At 46.7% G+C, this 16426-nt stretch overlaps 7 protein-coding genes across 7 annotated transcripts; 3 read left to right on the top strand and 4 right to left on the bottom strand.

The window, feature by feature from the left end:
* Positions 1–179: 179 nt before the first annotated feature.
* On the bottom strand, positions 180–3756 carry GGS25DRAFT_518532 (uncharacterized protein; the record flags this gene model as incomplete). The annotated part of the gene is made up of 5 exons (XM_049263556.1): positions 180–2239; positions 2300–3180; positions 3248–3361; positions 3442–3584; positions 3631–3756. 5 exons carry the CDS (start codon positions 3754–3756, stop codon positions 180–182), a joined length of 3324 nt encoding a protein of 1107 aa, XP_049120410.1.
* An 877-nt stretch (positions 3757–4633) lies between these two features.
* Positions 4634–6277, top strand: GGS25DRAFT_477331 (uncharacterized protein). Its single transcript, XM_049259843.1, has 3 exons — positions 4634–4792; positions 4854–5611; positions 5669–6277. Exons 2-3 carry the CDS (start codon positions 5231–5233, stop codon positions 6086–6088), a joined length of 801 nt encoding a protein of 266 aa, XP_049120409.1. The 5' UTR covers positions 4634–4792; positions 4854–5230; the 3' UTR covers positions 6089–6277.
* Positions 6278–7089, bottom strand: GGS25DRAFT_477329 (cell cycle control protein cwf14). The gene is made up of 2 exons (XM_049259842.1): positions 6689–7089; positions 6278–6610 (listed from the first exon to the last, which is right to left on the bottom strand). Exons 1-2 carry the CDS (start codon positions 6992–6994, stop codon positions 6467–6469), a joined length of 450 nt encoding a protein of 149 aa, XP_049120408.1. The 5' UTR covers positions 6995–7089; the 3' UTR covers positions 6278–6466.
* A 355-nt stretch (positions 7090–7444) lies between these two features.
* GGS25DRAFT_477328 (NADH-ubiquinone oxidoreductase 14.8 kDa subunit) lies at positions 7445–8074 on the top strand. Its single transcript, XM_049259841.1, has 3 exons — positions 7445–7568; positions 7631–7692; positions 7803–8074. Exons 1-3 carry the CDS (start codon positions 7526–7528, stop codon positions 7974–7976), a joined length of 279 nt encoding a protein of 92 aa, XP_049120407.1. The 5' UTR covers positions 7445–7525; the 3' UTR covers positions 7977–8074.
* Positions 8075–8212: 138 nt separating this feature from the next.
* On the bottom strand, positions 8213–9250 carry GGS25DRAFT_138282 (RBP11-like subunits of RNA polymerase). Its single transcript, XM_049256287.1, has 4 exons — positions 8912–9250; positions 8736–8827; positions 8593–8669; positions 8213–8534 (listed from the first exon to the last, which is right to left on the bottom strand). Exons 1-4 carry the CDS (start codon positions 9083–9085, stop codon positions 8362–8364), a joined length of 516 nt encoding a protein of 171 aa, XP_049120406.1. The 5' UTR covers positions 9086–9250; the 3' UTR covers positions 8213–8361.
* A 4-nt stretch (positions 9251–9254) lies between these two features.
* Positions 9255–10910, bottom strand: GGS25DRAFT_138286 (uncharacterized protein). The gene is made up of 2 exons (XM_049256288.1): positions 10425–10910; positions 9255–10361 (listed from the first exon to the last, which is right to left on the bottom strand). The coding sequence occupies exons 1-2, from the start codon at positions 10476–10478 to the stop codon at positions 9561–9563; spliced, it is 855 nt and encodes a 284-aa protein (XP_049120405.1). The 5' UTR covers positions 10479–10910; the 3' UTR covers positions 9255–9560.
* Positions 10911–14037: 3127 nt separating this feature from the next.
* GGS25DRAFT_137676 (uncharacterized protein) lies at positions 14038–15328 on the top strand. Its single transcript, XM_049256285.1, has 2 exons — positions 14038–14521; positions 14610–15328. The coding sequence occupies exons 1-2, from the start codon at positions 14198–14200 to the stop codon at positions 14952–14954; spliced, it is 669 nt and encodes a 222-aa protein (XP_049120404.1). The 5' UTR covers positions 14038–14197; the 3' UTR covers positions 14955–15328.
* Positions 15329–16426: the final 1098 nt, after the last annotated feature.

The raw sequence follows: 16426 nt of genomic DNA, 5'->3' as shown, positions 1-16426 counted from the left end.
CTAAAGGAGGGTTGAAATATATGGGGCGTTAGAAAAGCTGTAGTGGCAATCCCTCACAAAGTATCAAGTGTGAGCTTGGGTATCAATAATTTGTAGGCAAAGGATACCTAGTCCATAGCAAACGGTTATGCGAAACCAGAAGCGATGACTTTCCCATGCGCGTTATCATCTCACTCAAATCACTTTGGACGCTGCTTCTTATCGTCTTTAAGCAGGGCAGACTCCGAAGCCTGCCTGTTGTACGAAGGAGTACCGATGCTTATGGCACCTTGAAGCTGATTTCGGAAATGGGTGTAATCCTCTCGATTATTTTGGACGGCACCAAGTCGGCCGAATGGGGTGCCACCGTCAAGGCTGCTAGGATGAGAAAACCCGAAGCTGGAGCTGCTTCTTATAGGATCTGGGGCCCACGGAGAATGCTGCTGTTGAAACGGGCCTGGTGCGAAAGTAGGTGAAGGTCTTTGGCCCGCTGGTGGAGGGAACCCGAATTCGCTACTGTTGGGACTATTCTGAGAGTAGTTGCGAGCATCTTGAGATCCATTGGGCTTTCTAGTCGGCTTACCTTGCCCGATCGGACCAGGACCCGATACATTTCGTTGACCAGCCGACCGCTCCATATAACCTGGCCCTAGGTTGTTTCCAATGCTATTTAGGTAAGGGGAAGAATTTCCAGTTAGGTACGGCGACCTTGAAATTCCCGGAGTAGATCCAGGTGGCCTAAAGGAGCCAGCACTCATACCGCCCGTAAAAGCATCAGATTGCTGTGCCTTATTGGGGGCTAGGCCGTGTTGGGCAAATAAAGCAGAGGTCAGTGTATCAAGAACCGCACTTCGAGATACTTCTAGCGAATCACGGGAATCCTTGCTCTGATGGCTATGGTGAACTGATCCACCTTGGGAGAGTCTCGGCGATGTGTACGTGGTGGCTCCGCCAGCATGGAGACTCACTTGATCTTGAGGCAATGATGCCTCGAGTTCACTGGGTAGGTAGGAAGGAGGGATATAGCCATCGGGTTGACGGTGGGCACTTCTGGGTACATAATCACCATTCGAGGCCAGCTGGTTGTTTCCTCGACTATCCGAACGGTTTGGAGTTGGTGCATAGAAATAATCCCATGGGAGATTAGGAATGGTCCTAGATGCCGGAGAGGGTTGTGCTGATCCTTGTGCTGATCCAGCGGCAAATGGACCAAATATTTCATTGGCTGTAGCCGTATTCATGCCGTAGATTGTATCAGCTTGGGCTTGGCTCGATTGAGGTCTACTAGTACCAATAGGATCCAGGAGCTTGTTCACCATGTTCACCATTTCGCTATCTCCACTCAGATCGGTGTCAAGTAGTGAGCTTGGTGCTTGTTCCTCGATGGACTTTCCCTTGTCCTGTTGCGGAGACCCAAAACTCATACCATCGCCATTGTTGTCAGACAGTGGTGATTCTATCGAACTCAATGCTGAGCGCGTCGAGTCTGATCCTCGCACCGCTGGATTCTGCGATGCAGCGTCAGTATCACCAAGCCCAAGCTTCTTAAGCATATGTGTCATGCTCCTCTCATCTAAAGAGATTTGTTGCGAGGCTTCTTCCGTAAAAGTCCAGCACTCGGTTTCAGTATCTTCTCGATTTTGGCGATTCAGTGATAGAGCTAGCGGGTAACTCGAACTCCTAGCTAAGAGTATCCCACAATATATAATATCTCTCATCCGCCAGACGGCTTCGATATGAGGTTGATACTGACGGCCAAATGCTCTTTGGCGAGGCTTACGAGCCTTGGGGTTTTCTTGCGATTCCAGGTCTGGGAAGGCCTTTGTCTGTACAAAGAGCGGCAGGTTCTGATTGCGAAAGGGTCTAAGCCCAAGTGCTTCTGTATCTTCCACAAGGAGATACTTCGATGGTGTGACAGTGACAGCCTTGTCGGTGAGCTCACCAAGCAAAGTTAATACTTCGGCAAGAGTTCTGTAAACGTCGCTAACAGACGGCTCGAGGTAGTCTCGGTAACTATGGATATCAGCACTACAGACGCAGATCCACGAGATATAGAGGCGGAAAAGGGGGAGAAGTTTCAGCAAGGTTTGACTGAATTGAAGAGGGCATTCGTCGTCATCCATATCGTTCCCTTCATATACGGGTATGGCGAAATCATCTAGAAGTCCCAGCTTCAGCAGACGGAGAAGCACCAAAATCGTCTGAATATTGAACCGTAGTAGGAATTGGGCGGATTGAGATCCTTGAATGGTCCAGGAAGCTTGAATCGTGATTAGCATACGGCGTTCAAAAGGTTGAGCATGTGTAAGTCGACACTCACCTTTCACTTTCTCGAGAGCAACATCATAAGCAGATATGTTAATGAAGATCATCTTACGCAAGATAGCTTCGTCCGTATCTGACTTCATTGCCATCTCTATACGATGTAGCACTTCCTTTTCCAACTCCGACTGTGCGGAAAAGGGCTCCCCCTGAAAGTAATACGCATGCAGTCGAAGGAACCAAGTGATCATAGTTTGGCATGGATCTTTGGCAGTACCGTTACGAGCTGCAGGTGCGTTATCTAGCCCTTTGAATGCTCGTTCAAGGTTGGCAATGCCAAGCTCATGCGGTTTCGCGATGCAAACAGAACGGTGGAAGTGATAGACAATGTCGAGATGTCGGTTCTGAAGTTGGTATAGCACGGCCAGTTGGTGGTGAGCAGAGCCGTCATCTGGATCAATGGTGTTCGCCAGGCCATAATATTCTAAAGCCTTCTCAAAATTCACATTCGAGTTCGAAGACTTATCCGACATCTGACATCGATACCTGACTAGATCTCCAAGATGAACTAGAGTAATCTGGCAAGATTTCAAAATCAGAGCGCCGAGTTCAGACGGGGGCTTCGAATCGGGGGCGGGCTTCTCTGTCGGCTCGATGTCTGTGCCACGGGCAGCATGGTGCAGCTCCGGAATGTAAAAGCGCCCAGAAAGTTGTTGTATATAGACACGGTAGAAGGACTGAGATGTTCTCAAAAAAGCCCGATACTGTTTCTCTAGCTTCCGTCTCACGACGACCTGGTTCTGTGACATGAGACGACTCATGACTTTTCGGTACTCGCCGTTTAGAAAGATGTGGGCATGCCATAGAAATGGCTCGACATTTTTACCAGCCGCATACTCAAAATCGTGGGCGATAACATTCATGCAAGCTAGACGGAACCTAGAGTAGAGTAATCGTCAGAAATAGCACCTGACAATGCTTTTTTGGTAGTATGTCGGGGTCGTACTCAGCCATGGTCTGCTCAACCTCTTCGAAGCGAGAGGTCATATTCGTAGTACCACGCTCTTTTTTTGAACTTGAAATCTTCCCCATTATATCGGCGCGAATCTTCTGGGCATCCCTACCATCCATGTTAGCCAACATGCCAAATTAGTATGGCCGTGCTGTTAGGTTCGGCGCATTCGAGGACGGCAAACGTACACCCAGCTCGCTCTAGCTTTGTCTCGCGGGTTCTCCATCATGGGCGGTGTCGGCATACGGCCGTTTGAGAAAGTCAAGGTAGGTATATCGTACGGCAGGTGTGAAAGACCGCCGGCGCCGGCGGGCGCGATGAGTAGGTTTGGCTGGGAGAGTGTTGCGACAGCTCACAGCCAGGAAACAGGATCACACGAACTCGAAGTGGGCGTGAGGTTTCGGAGGATATCCATAGCTCGACAGAGGCAAGGGGATAGGCAGAATGTGCGCCGTAGAGATTTGGGCTGGGTTAGCTTTCTGGGAAGAAGATATCGGGAACATTTGCGATTAGGTATATGGAGAAGGGATGCCTCTTGAAAAGAGATCTCCAGTACTAAAAGATATGTGGGAGAAAAGTGCAAGATACCGAAAGCGCAAATATAGCGGCGTCGGTAGATAGATGAAGGGTCTAAGCCTAGCACTTGGGGTGACAAGAGACGTATTATGAAAGAGTTTATCGGAAATAGCAGGATCCTACTAGGTACTACTCAGACTACTCAGACTACTCAGACTGCTCAGACTACTCTATGGTTGAACTAAAAAGTAGGAGAAAGGTTGAGGTAGTAAAAGTAAAAGGTCAGGTCAGGTACGGTAAGGTAAGGTAAGGTAATTATTTTGATTGGGAATGGAATAATGGAACGAGCACTGAGTAGAAGAAGGTAAGGCGGCTGGGATGAACATTGAATTGATTTGATTGACTGATCAGTGATCAAAAAAGTTCAATGTTCAATGTTCCCAATTGTCGATCATAAAAATAAATAAATAAAAATAAAAAGGGCTTCCAGGGCTTCCAGGGTTGGGCTTAAGGTTAGAGGTTAGAAGGGTAGGTACATAAAATACTATCCGTAGTAGGGTCCTTTGGGTGCGCCGTGGGCAATAAGCATGGACTCCTGGGCAGGCATAGGCAGGCATAGACAGGCATGGGCAGGCACGGCAACGCTAATGATGTGCTAAAATCTACTAAACATCTGCGAGCCTGCCCAGTGCCCAAGGCCCCAAGCACTGGTAAAGTACTACATACATACAGTACCTAACCTAGTAGCATGTACAGGACCCCTCACCAGAGTCACCACCAACCCCGGATTAGTTAGGGGTATCTTGCTAGCGCCTCCAGGGCTTTCACTGTCTTCAATGTTTTACGTTTTCAACAACTGAATTGCCTTAACACACACCATAAACCTTGTCCCGGGCTCCATGCAGCAGATCAGAAACATATCACTCATCACTAACTGGCTGCGTTCGTTCAAGTTCAGCGCACTGGGCACAGCATTGAATGGCACATGCATGTAAATATACTACCTACTACCTAGGTTAGTAAGTATGTAGGTACCTGAAAACTTAATACTTAGGTAATTTACTGACCGCCTTCATCACTACAGTGCATGCATACATAGTACAATACCTTGGTCCTTTTTCGAGGCTCGATAGTCAAACTGTCAAAGAGAGTGTTTCCACCGGCACAAGAAGACATCCATACTTTGACTTTGGTCTTGAGATTTACCTACAAACTTAAGAGCCTGATCGACTCACTTCTCAAACTCAGTTCAACACTGCCAGACCATTTAACCCATGAAACCATAAAACCATAAAACCACTGATCATTGTCTTCTTCGACCCAAGAAAATAAAGCATCACAATCACAGTCAACTACTTGCAGGAGTTGTTGAGTTAACTGACGACGAGTTTTATACCTATTAATGTAAATTGCCCTAAATTCTGAATTTCCCGTCAGAAGTCATAAAAAAGACAAGCAAACATGAAACGCTCACGCGAGCCTGAAGACGAAGCGTCCTCATCACCAGGACCCGACTTTAGTTCAGATAAAACGTCGAATGGCCCGAGCCCGACAGTAATAGAAACGTTACCACCCACAAAAATCGCCGGACTCGACGAATCAGCTGAGGAAGACGACGACAAAGATACAAGCGCCTTTACGATGAGATGCTCTCTTCCTCCCCACCGAGACGTGTTGTCGTTCAAGTCATATGCTGAGTATGAATCCCATCACAATAAAACTCACATGAACCGATGCGTAGAGTGCGCAAAGAACTTCCCGTCCGAGCATCTCTTAAATATTCATATCGAAGAATGTCACGATGCCTTCGCAGCTGTGAGGAGAGAAAAGGGCGAACACACAGTAAGAGTTCCATCCCTTAGGGAAATAAATCATAGTGAGACTAACTAGTATAAACAGTACTCATGTTTTGTAGAGGGCTGTGATCGTAAATGTAGAACGCCTCAGAAGCGACGTAGCCATCTCATCGACAAACACATGTATCCGAAAAATTACTTCTTTGCCGTTACCAAGGAGGGTGTCGATGGCAGACAGTCGTTACTCCTCGAGGGCGGGCATCGTCGGCGGAGGTCTTCTACGGCAACCAATGCTGGTGGGACCAAGGGGACGGCAAGAAGACAGAGTCTCCGACAAACGGAAGTGCCCAAACCAAGTACAGAGGAGCCACAGGTACAAGCAGCAAAGGATGGTTCTTCCCCGGTTGAAGTCCCGGACACTGAGATGGAAGATCTGGCCGGTGCAATGTCAGCATTACAGTTTGTCCCTACGAGCATACGGTTTGGTCATAGGAAAGGGAAAACGGGGTTTGTTAGACGGTAAGAAGACAAACAAGACTAACAAGACTAACGAAGATACGCAAAAGCACACGAAAACCAAGATGGATGAAGATATGAGACAACGATATCATGAATTTATACCTACGTAGCATCAGGGGCGAAATTTCATATGAAAATCAAGCACTCGCCAGGGCAGTTTCTTGAATTGACATTTAGTCTATTTTCTGGTTCCCCTGTAATGTCCCAGAGAAGTTCCCTGATATCGTGCAGCCCAATGTGACAACGAATCGCCATACTCCGAACAGGTATGCTAGAAAAACTTGTAGAATTAACCCGATTAACCGCAATGCCAACAAACCCCTAACGCCACGGTGAGATGAAACCCAACCACCAGAGAGAACAAGAAGTAAGTGATTGTGATCTAGTCGCTGGAAGCGCAACCCCTGCAGCCGCAGCCAACACATTGTACGTCCTGTTCATCCTTCAGCTGCGTTTTGGGGACTCGGCACACGCACGTGGACTGGAAATTGGTCTCCTTGGTCTGGATACAGCGAAGGCAACATAACTAAGCACAGAACAGATTAAGTCAGCGACGATTGATATTTCCCCAAGCCATCTCCGATGATAGAGAATTCAAACATACCTTTTCATACCCCTGCTTCTTCCACTTGGCGATGAGCATGGCATCCGCGTACCCGTTCTTGAGCAGCCAGTCGTAGAGCTGCCTGGAGATGGCCTCCTTCTCGTAGTACAGCTCGTACACGTAGCGGCTGCGCTGGTGGGAGATCTGGAAGATGGGCCACTGGGCCTGGTGCTTGGGCACGCCGTTCGTGGGCGTGTTCTGCGCGTCCTTCATCTTGATGTTGAAGATCTCGAGGTCGTCCCGGATGTCGTCGAAGCCGGCGGGCGGCTTCTTGGTCCGCGACGCGTGCGAGCGGATCGCGGGCATGGTGGCGATGGATCGTGGTCGCTGGTTTGGCTGGTTGGCTGGAGAGTTTGAGTTTTTTAGGAGGGCGTGGGCAAGTGAGTGAGTGAGTGAGTGAGTGCGTAACAAGAATAACAGAAAGGGAAAGAGGAAAAAATTGCGACGAGGTTTTGCGATTGAAGATTTAATTGTTGATTGATGTCTAGACAGTTACTAACTTAGTGGGGCAAGGCAAGGCTGAGAATTACTATCACAGTAGCTTCCAAGGTTCACTGAAACCTTGAAGCTTTGACGTTGCCGTCGAATTGGATCTGAGACTAGTTAATTGATTGCATGCATAGTGACTAAGCATGCATGGGTGTGTAACTACCTAGTTAGTTATTATCAATAGATGTGGCATTTGTGGCTGGTGATTCTTTGGGCTCCACTAAGCGATTGCAGTGATCCACTTGCATGAGACCCACCCGCCCTCATCCGAGACGAACATTGAAGCTTCCAAGTTGGAAGTGTTGAAATGAACCTCATCGCTACGACAAGCAGTCTACTTCACCTATCATGGCGGTGACACCTACACAATTTGCGCGCACGACGCGGACGTGTAAGTATATATCCTCTGTATACCCTATAAACCCTGTCTTGTGTTTCTAACATGGTTCACAGCGGCCAATTGGAACGACTCAAAGCGACGAGTTATTGCGGCTTATCGAGAATGGATTCGAGCAGTATGACCTCCCCTAGGCCGAGCACGTCATCAATCCGCCCTTGTAGCAACACTTTCGCTCTATTCTCTGGAATTCAAGGATGCAAATCAATACTAATAAATGTTGTTCAGGCACCCGAGATCCAGACCATGTACTCGGTTCCCTTCCCAGTCTCCAAGATTCGTACCAAAATGCGACAAGAATTCGAGCGACATAGATTCGTGAACAAGCTACCTGTAGTCGATGTGCTACTTTTGCAGAATAACGCGGAGTATCAGGTCAGTGAACCCACGACTCTTCGTTGATATATGATCAAAGAGGCATTACATGAAAGAACGTTGGGTGGACCGAGAGAGTGCATTTGCTAAATGATGCTCTATAGGAAACCATGAACTTCTGGAAACAAACTACACATGTCATGTCTTATTTCAAGAGCGAGAACTTCCGCGGTGCTGAACGACTACCAAACAGTTTCATGAAGGGTTTCTTGGAGGCAAGTATTCTTATCACAGCCTACGTGTAGAAACTACCGGCTAACGAGCATGATAGGGTCGCAACTAGATATAGGGTATTGTCCCATTATGTTGTACATAGGGACTAAAAACAAATTCACCAGTCTAGAAAGTTGTCTGGCTTACTCCAAACGCCGCCAATGCCTTTTATGATCCGTAATCTGTGCCCAAAAAAAATTTATAGACCTAATTCCGCCCGTCTTCTCTCTTGCTCCTCCTGCCTCTTACGTGACTGTTCGGGGGTTGCTTCGAATTTCTCCCGCTCAGTCCAGAATCCCTCTTCAACCACATCACAGAGGTCTTCTAGGTCTTGAAGACCTTTGGCTAATGCAGCAGCAGCAGTTGTTGTGTCTATGAGAAAGTCAGTGCCGGGTAATGAGGTGATGGGATTTCATGGGTATGCTATTACCATATGTTTGGATTCTCAGGTTCATCTTGTCTTCGGAAGGATGGGGAATGGTGTACGCGCAGAATTCCACGTCAGGGCTATAATATGATTAGTTAACCCCTCTACCGAAAGTCCAAGACTTGAGATGGAAATGGCAAACGTACTTTTTCATAATGATGAATCGGAGGGCATTTCCCAGAGTATGGCCCTCCTTCAGGAACTCGAAAGAAGCTGCTCTTTCGGATGATCCAGGGAGCTGTTTTGTTTGTCGCAAGTCTCGTTAGCAAGTGAACCTAAAGCAGATTGATTCGCCGGGATATTGATTTTCAATCAAACGTACAATTCTGACACGCTGTGGCTCCTCTTCCGGTTCGGCTTCCTCCTCGCCCTCAGGCTGGTCTTCATCCATAGGATCACCACTTTCGTCTTCAACAAGTGGCTGCGCCGAGGTGGGAGCCTCTTGCTCCTCTACCTCTTCGGGCGTGTCGCCTCGAGCCTTGGTTCTTCCCGGCATTGTGCTTTTCTTTTCTATGTTTTCCTGGTCGTGATTACTGATTTGTGTCGGTCGCGCGTTTGCCAGTTATTAAAAGTGGTAGGTAGTTACTGACTGTGCAGTATTGACATTGAAGTTCAACTTTGAGAATTTTAGTGGGGTTTAGTTATCACCTAGGTTAGAATCTTTTAAGCTCTGGCGATAAAGTTCATTACTATGTAGTTAGATACTTTTGTACGAAGCGCTAGTTAACCAATCAGGTCTAGTTAAAAGTGTAGTTATGCTCTGATTGGATCCAATTGATTAACCTAGATCTCTGGAAGGTCCGATGATTTTCCGTTGGCCTCGAGATTTATGTAAAGTTCATGTAGGTACTTAGGTACTTCTTTCTATAGCCTGGGGTCATATTATTGATGTTGTGATCTCACGATGTGAGGAGTCTGAGGACAGTCCAGAACACCATATACATGTATCTCATTCCTACATAAATCTCATCTTATACACCTACAGCACATCGCAACTTAGCTACAGCCTTCTCACACTCCGGTAGCTGAACTCGGCGAAAGAATTCTACTCGAGTTCCTTCATAGCCCAAAACATCCTGGCTGTATGCAGGGCGACTGGGTTCGGCGGCAATAGCTCGGATGCTCCACGAAAGTGGCCTGGATCTAGGATGTCTATGCTGCAAGATGCCAATCGCATTCTGAACGTCACGCTCCAGAATCCGATTCTGCATTCGGGGGTTGACGAAGACTGCATCGGAGCTGTATAGGGGATTCTTGTCGTTGCAGACAAAGGTGAGCTGCTCCAAGTTGGTCAAGTGTTGATAAGCTTGGCGCAGAATCTTTTCGGCTATGAACTGGGCGGCGCTTCTATGGCCCTTTATGAGTCCTTCATTGATGGCAATTCGATGAACCTGGGCCAGATCCTCCGGTTGAACCAGAGACACAAACTTTTCAAGGAGTGTTCCCGATGCCGTGAGTTTCTGTCTCGCGCCAAAGTAAAGTGTATCCTTCCGGGCGTCAAAGAAGACTCGACCAGGCTGTGGGGATATCCCAAACAACAGCCGATATTGTTTCAGTCCGTACAGCCGAGATTCCCTGCACACATGCAAGTTGACTGGGATAGGCGAGGTGGATGTACAGACGATGCGCCTATTGTCGTCTTGTCCAAGCTGAGACGTCAAAAGTGGCTCAGTAGAGTCAGTACTGCATTTAATCTCTACGATACGTGGGCCCGGAAGATTGTAGCTCCATATTATAAGTCGGAGTTCAATCGGTAATTGGGTGAAAAGATGCTTTGGAGATTTATCAGTGTGCCTGCTCCATGCTTTTCCTGGAGGGTTTTTGTTACAACTCACAAAGGTTTGTGGTAGGTCACCCGTAACGGATGTCCTCCTATGCCGAATTGCCATCGATATTACTTATGTATCACAAAAGAAGGCGTTAATATGTTCGGTTGACCCAGTGGAATGGGTAACTACGCCGCCAAAGCCCAGGACTCTGGTAAATGGTAGAAGCGCAGGGAAGAGTGTGGTATTGGACAAAGGAGTCATTACTACTATAAGAACTTGGCCCAACTACGCACAATCCACATGGCCGGGTGCCTCCAAGATAACTAACCCAACCTACATGTAGGTGCTTTCCCGCTAAGCCAGCAACATGTGGACGGTATCGGTCAGAAAGCGTAACACGATCGGCTGAATGACTGGAAACTGTGGCACTTGCGCTTCGAATTATCAGAGGACACACATTTGGCCCACCAGATGTATGTATTTGCATACCTAGCTACCTACCCAGGACCCAGGTAGGTAGGCCCCTTACACACCCCCATCCCAGGTTTTTTGGCTAGTTTACCGCAAAACCTTGGACAACCAGATTCTCTACTCGGCAAGATGTACGGGAATGATGGCATCAATTGGAGCTATTAGAGAGCTTACATTTCTACTTACACTAGCACAAGCTTCTTACGGCATGCCTACCTCGGATTAGTACACATTATACGCAGTATTACAATAATATTGACAACCTACATAGGTACAATACATGTGTATCATTGTATCAAGCATGTGCAAGGGTTAGCGTGGCCAGAAGGATCCACCTGGGCCCGACAGTTCGGATACGGCACTTGAGGCTTGATCCAAATAGGCAAGGTTTGCTTTATGATTGACATGGTACGATACCGACGATACCTGCCATACAGTGGTAGTAGTAACACATCCTTACCAGGCTTACCTACCTACATATGTTTTTACAATACATCATTGATGGTATGTAGGCATGTACTTTCACCCCTCCATCCAATACACGAGGTTCGGAATTCGGTTAGATTCCATCAGGGGAGACATCAAGGATATAATCTTCAAGCAGGGTCCTGAATCCATACATATAATACATATGCTTCTAGTGCTTCTAGAGCAACAAACACCAGAGGGGAAACACAATTTAAATGCCCTAACCTACATAGATAAGGGTCTGCTCCGTTAAAGCAGTACTAAAATTCAGCTGCAACGAGAAAAGTGGACTTCAACATAAGGAAGCCTGCCGATCACCTCCCTATTTTCGTCACTGGCACTTTAGTATATGGCATTCTAGCTTCGACTGGGCGCCAGTAGATGCAAGATACATAAGCTCCTACATACCTACTGGCCACCAACATAGGCTATGTAAGAACAAGTATCTCCTATCTAGTAAGTATAGCCTATGTAAGTACATAAATGGTTGCATGATGTAAGATATATGTAGGTATCTGCTGTTTACATACAACTCTCAACCGTCTGGTGGCTTGCTCCCGGCCATGGGACTGGGAGGCCAGATGTGCAACCTGCAGAATCTACGATGTTGGTTCCAGTGCGTTGGTAACAAGCCATCAATCATACATGCATACGCACGTACGTATATAAGTACATACGTACGCAACGACGATAAAGGGAAGGCCTCGTGTCTGAGTTATCACAGCTCTTATGTAAAGTGCGGAATATGGAGCAATATGATGCCTGCCTAGGTAGATGTCTAAAGGGAAGTAACAGTATTTTAGACCGGTGAAATCCCATTAATTCGGCTTTTGTTTGGTCGGTAGCCTCACGCACTCACACTTGATACTATCCTAATAGGAAACTAGCCTACACATGCCCAGGTAGTTGCATATGTAGTTCAGCATGTTAGTAGGCAGGCAGGCAGGTAGGTTTCATACCGCAATTCATTGCCGGTCGAAAAGATGCTCATCAACTTGTCCCCTTACAGGAGACTAAACCTATTCGATTGAATCGGGGATGGAAGCTAGGTATGAAAATACTCATGTGCCGTTCCTTTCCACCGAAGTCTAATATGTATGTATCTGATACTATGTAGATAGGTATACAGTGACGGACAGATCGCCGACTTATTCAAATGATAGACTGCCGCGTATGATATTTGATGTTGTAGTACGACATATAAGTAATCTGATTACACAAGTAGCTTTTAGTAGGACGGGAACGGATGCCAGTTCTCGGGCCCGGCGCCGGACCCCACGCATATACACGGAAGTATTACATAGGTATCCGATGTCTTGTTCCAGCCCTTTGCAACCAACACCAACCAAATTTGTTTCTCTAGTTGCACGTGGCCCACGTTACAGTCCTACATATATACCAATATAGAATCTACATAACTAGTTTTACAGTGCTATAAATACTTATACCTTCCTACCTCCAAGTATTACCGTTAGACAATCTGACAGACAGACTGAATGTCTTACCCCTCTCCATATCGATATCGAGCAGGAAATCAAAACCATTCCTTCAGCCGTAGCCGAAGCCCAAAAAGAGGGCGCGTACCCCCCAATCACGAATCTCCCAGAAGCTATGAATGCTTCGATCTATGTATGTCGTGCATTCACCCATCCATCCATACCTACATACCTATGTAAACCTACCAAACGTTTTATCACCCACTTAAGCGCAAGAGGTTCAGATATGCTTCCTAGCATGCAGTGCCACTTCATTACATGTCCACAGGAAAAAAAGAATCAAAAAGAAAGACTGAAAAAATAAAACTCCCCCCTTTCATTTCATTTCACGCCCTCAGCCAATCCAAAACCCTCAATTTCTATAATCCCCTAAAAAGCAGGTTCACGAGAGTTGCATACTTAGATAGCACCCTACTGTAGATGTAAATATGTAACCTAGAGTAGTACCGAAGCTACCTCTTAGAGGGGCAAGCATCTCTTAAGCGCTCTCCCCCATGATTGGTCCTACATATGATATCCTTAGTACCTATGTACGTGCCTCCATAATCCACCACACCTTTTACATACCTCTTCCGTGAAATGTCGTTCTCTCCAGAGTCCAGGGCTCTCTAAGCGCCGGCCGCGGATTCTAAATATGGGTCACGCCTACCTGACCTACGGTAGCTACACACACTATTGTCACTGTAAGCTTTCCACCAACCAATCCGCGGACAGCTGTGCCTCCGAATCGTCAGCGAATTCCCCGACACCCCTGGCTCTCTACCTTTTCCCAATAGATAGGTACCTACATATGTAAGCTAGACATCTTCAATCACGCCTCAGCGTCTAAACGCTTGTCACTCGTTCGTTAAGCAGGTAGGTAGGTAATAGATGTATGTTTCTTCCTGCCGGGAAGATAATAAATGATACCTATTATGGAACAAGAATTAAAAACGGGAGGGGGAGGGGGAGGGGGGGACAGATGCACGGAAAGGTGGCACCCGGAATGCTATCCTTAGCAACACCCTCACTCCTACCTATGCGCAAATCCAATTCCCGGAAGCGCTGTCGCGGTAAGGATCCATGCACGCTCACACGGAGCTAGGTTCTAGACGACTAAATGTCTTCGTCGACTGCATATTATAATCGAGCTGCTAGTTAGGAAAGTAGGTACTGATTAGTCTGAGAGTAGATATCCTTCATATTCAGAGTGTGTTCCGCATTTTAGTCGGGTTCGTTAGACTGCTTCTCTTCACTTCTCATAAGAACTTCGTGTGGAATTCCTATTCCTTTCCTTTCTTGTTGGATATTTGGGTTGTTTCTTGTCTCCGTTCTGTTGCCTATCTTTCTTCCCACCTTATTGTCGACTTTCCGTGAAGGTTGAGAAGGGCCTGTACTATTACACCTACCGATTCTTCAACAAACATGTCTTTCGATAACAAAGGGTCCATTACCACCTATACCGAAGTCGATCCCCACGATGTCCAACACCAAAATCACATGAAAAAGATTCGCTTGATTGACGGTGTCCGCATAGGCCTCACCGGGCTTGCTCTTCTTTGCGGTCTTACTGTGCTCGGTACTTCAGCCAACACCCTGGCTGTGTATAACACAACCCACCTATCAAGCGATTTCCACCTACCATTGTGGCCTGATCGATTTAATGTTCGTCCTACGGTGGCGCTCGTGGTTGGCGGAACCCTGGTGGCCATTGCCAACATCGTGTCTTTACTGTTCAGCAAGACCAGAGTGAGTACACCCTCGTCAGGTTTTCTCTATTGTAAAGAAAGAAAAAAGAAGAAAAGAAGAAAGACATCGTACTAAATATACATCGAAGCTTCGCAACCAGGTCTCGATTCACTCATCCGTCGCCCTTGCTGCACCCTTTGTGGGTTTCACGGCTGTCATGATCAGCATGATATTCTTTTATGTCGTCAATGCCTCGACGACAGATAACACACTACAGAGCTGGAGCTGCCTGTGGGGCTCTGCGGTTTTGAGTGCAAAGCCACACTTCGGCTCGTTGTGTAATGAGAGCCAAACAGCTCTATATTTGTCCATTGTGCTGGTGCCGGTTGAATTGACCATTCTCACACTCGCTGGGTATCAGTCGATTTTAGAGAGAAAGTCTATCAGTGCCAGGCCATTGCCAAAGTCTGGCAGCCCTGTGCCATCGTCGTAAGATATGACAGGTCATGGCGTCTTTAGCCTAGCTCTAAACCTGCACATGGCCGTGTGCTAACGCCCCTACAATAACACGAGGTCCAATGTTTTTCTTTTCTTTTTCTTTTTCTTCCAGGATCTTCTTTGACAAACTTGGAGGTGGGCAAGAGAGTTCAACTGATAGGCCGCGGGCGATAGATGAAGCCGAATTACGGACGGTGGTAATCTGTATAACAACTGTAAGAGTGCAGCGGGAAGAAGTGGCGATGAGTTATATGTTATCTAAATGGATGGTGCGGGTTGACGTTCTGGGTCACGTCCAATATATACCAGAGACAGAGTGATTGGTGCGATATTTCGGATCTCGGTAGCGCATAATAACGTTTAATTCGGTTTTCACTGCCTCCCTTAAAGAACGCTCGCGTACATGTGTCTCGGGTGCGCAGGTGCCTGATAGATTAATAGTATGTAGTAGAGCCGTCACTTGGAGCGGAAAGCTGCGGCTGTCTTTGACACCAGCCTACCTACATAGTACTTATATACTTATGATAAGGAATCCTATGCACATGTAAGTAGGAACTTAAATACGACTCACACGTTGCTTTTTAATGCAAAAAACGTTATCTCGACATATCTACTGACATGGAATCAGTGGGGGGCACCGTAGGCAAGTATCTGTTGGCATCGATTGATCGTTGATGTCTACATATACAATGTAGGTAAGTATAGATCTCTTATCCGCAAAGAGAGATGGGCAGGACAGTATAATGCCGCTTCCCTCCTCACTGCCATCACCAAGTGGTGATTGGATGCAAGAAGCCGAAACAGGCAGGCTCGTGGTCTCGCAAGCGAGGTTGTGTACATACCATAGCATCTATGCTGATCGATTGTGGGTTTTTATGTTCTACTTTGTTAGATCTAGGTAGCTTGTTGTGTGCACCATGCTACAGCCACGGCCCACCACATGTGCAGTTGAAAAAGAAGCAAGGAATGTCTGAGAGATGAAACTGGGGAAAGTGAAGGGCTTTAGAGAATTGAGACTCGGCGATCTTGATAGAAAGAAATGAAAAGTTGAAAAGTTGAAGAGTTGAAGAGTTGAAGATTGGCAAGTGCGCAGGATTCTGTAACCTACTAACCTACTATTAGGTATTGTACAATACCTTCAATCAATGATGCTACTATGTACTATAAGTAGTTCCTACCCGGAAATCCGCAACCTGAAGGTTTGAGTCTTGAGATGCTGAGGAAACTGCAGGGTACTAGGTACACAATGCAGTGGAGATACATGTAAGTACTACTATGTACTTGACGGTGTCGTTGCAATTGCTTGGTACCTGCCTCATGCAGCTTGACGACAACGTGCCTAACGTGTTTAAAATGCTCAAGTGCTCTCAATTATGTACATATGTACTAGGTATCAATCATTGAATCCTACAACAATAAAGTCCAGATGTCCCAGAATTACAATTGCAACTACATACAACTACATAC

This window comes from Hypoxylon fragiforme, assembly GCF_022984875.1.
Source record: "Hypoxylon fragiforme strain CBS 206.31 chromosome Unknown GGS25scaffold_2, whole genome shotgun sequence".
Lineage (NCBI taxonomy): Eukaryota > Fungi > Ascomycota > Sordariomycetes > Xylariales > Hypoxylaceae > Hypoxylon > Hypoxylon fragiforme.
The sequence above is the reverse complement of the archived record's forward strand: the minus strand, read 5'-3'. Positions and strand labels throughout refer to the sequence as shown.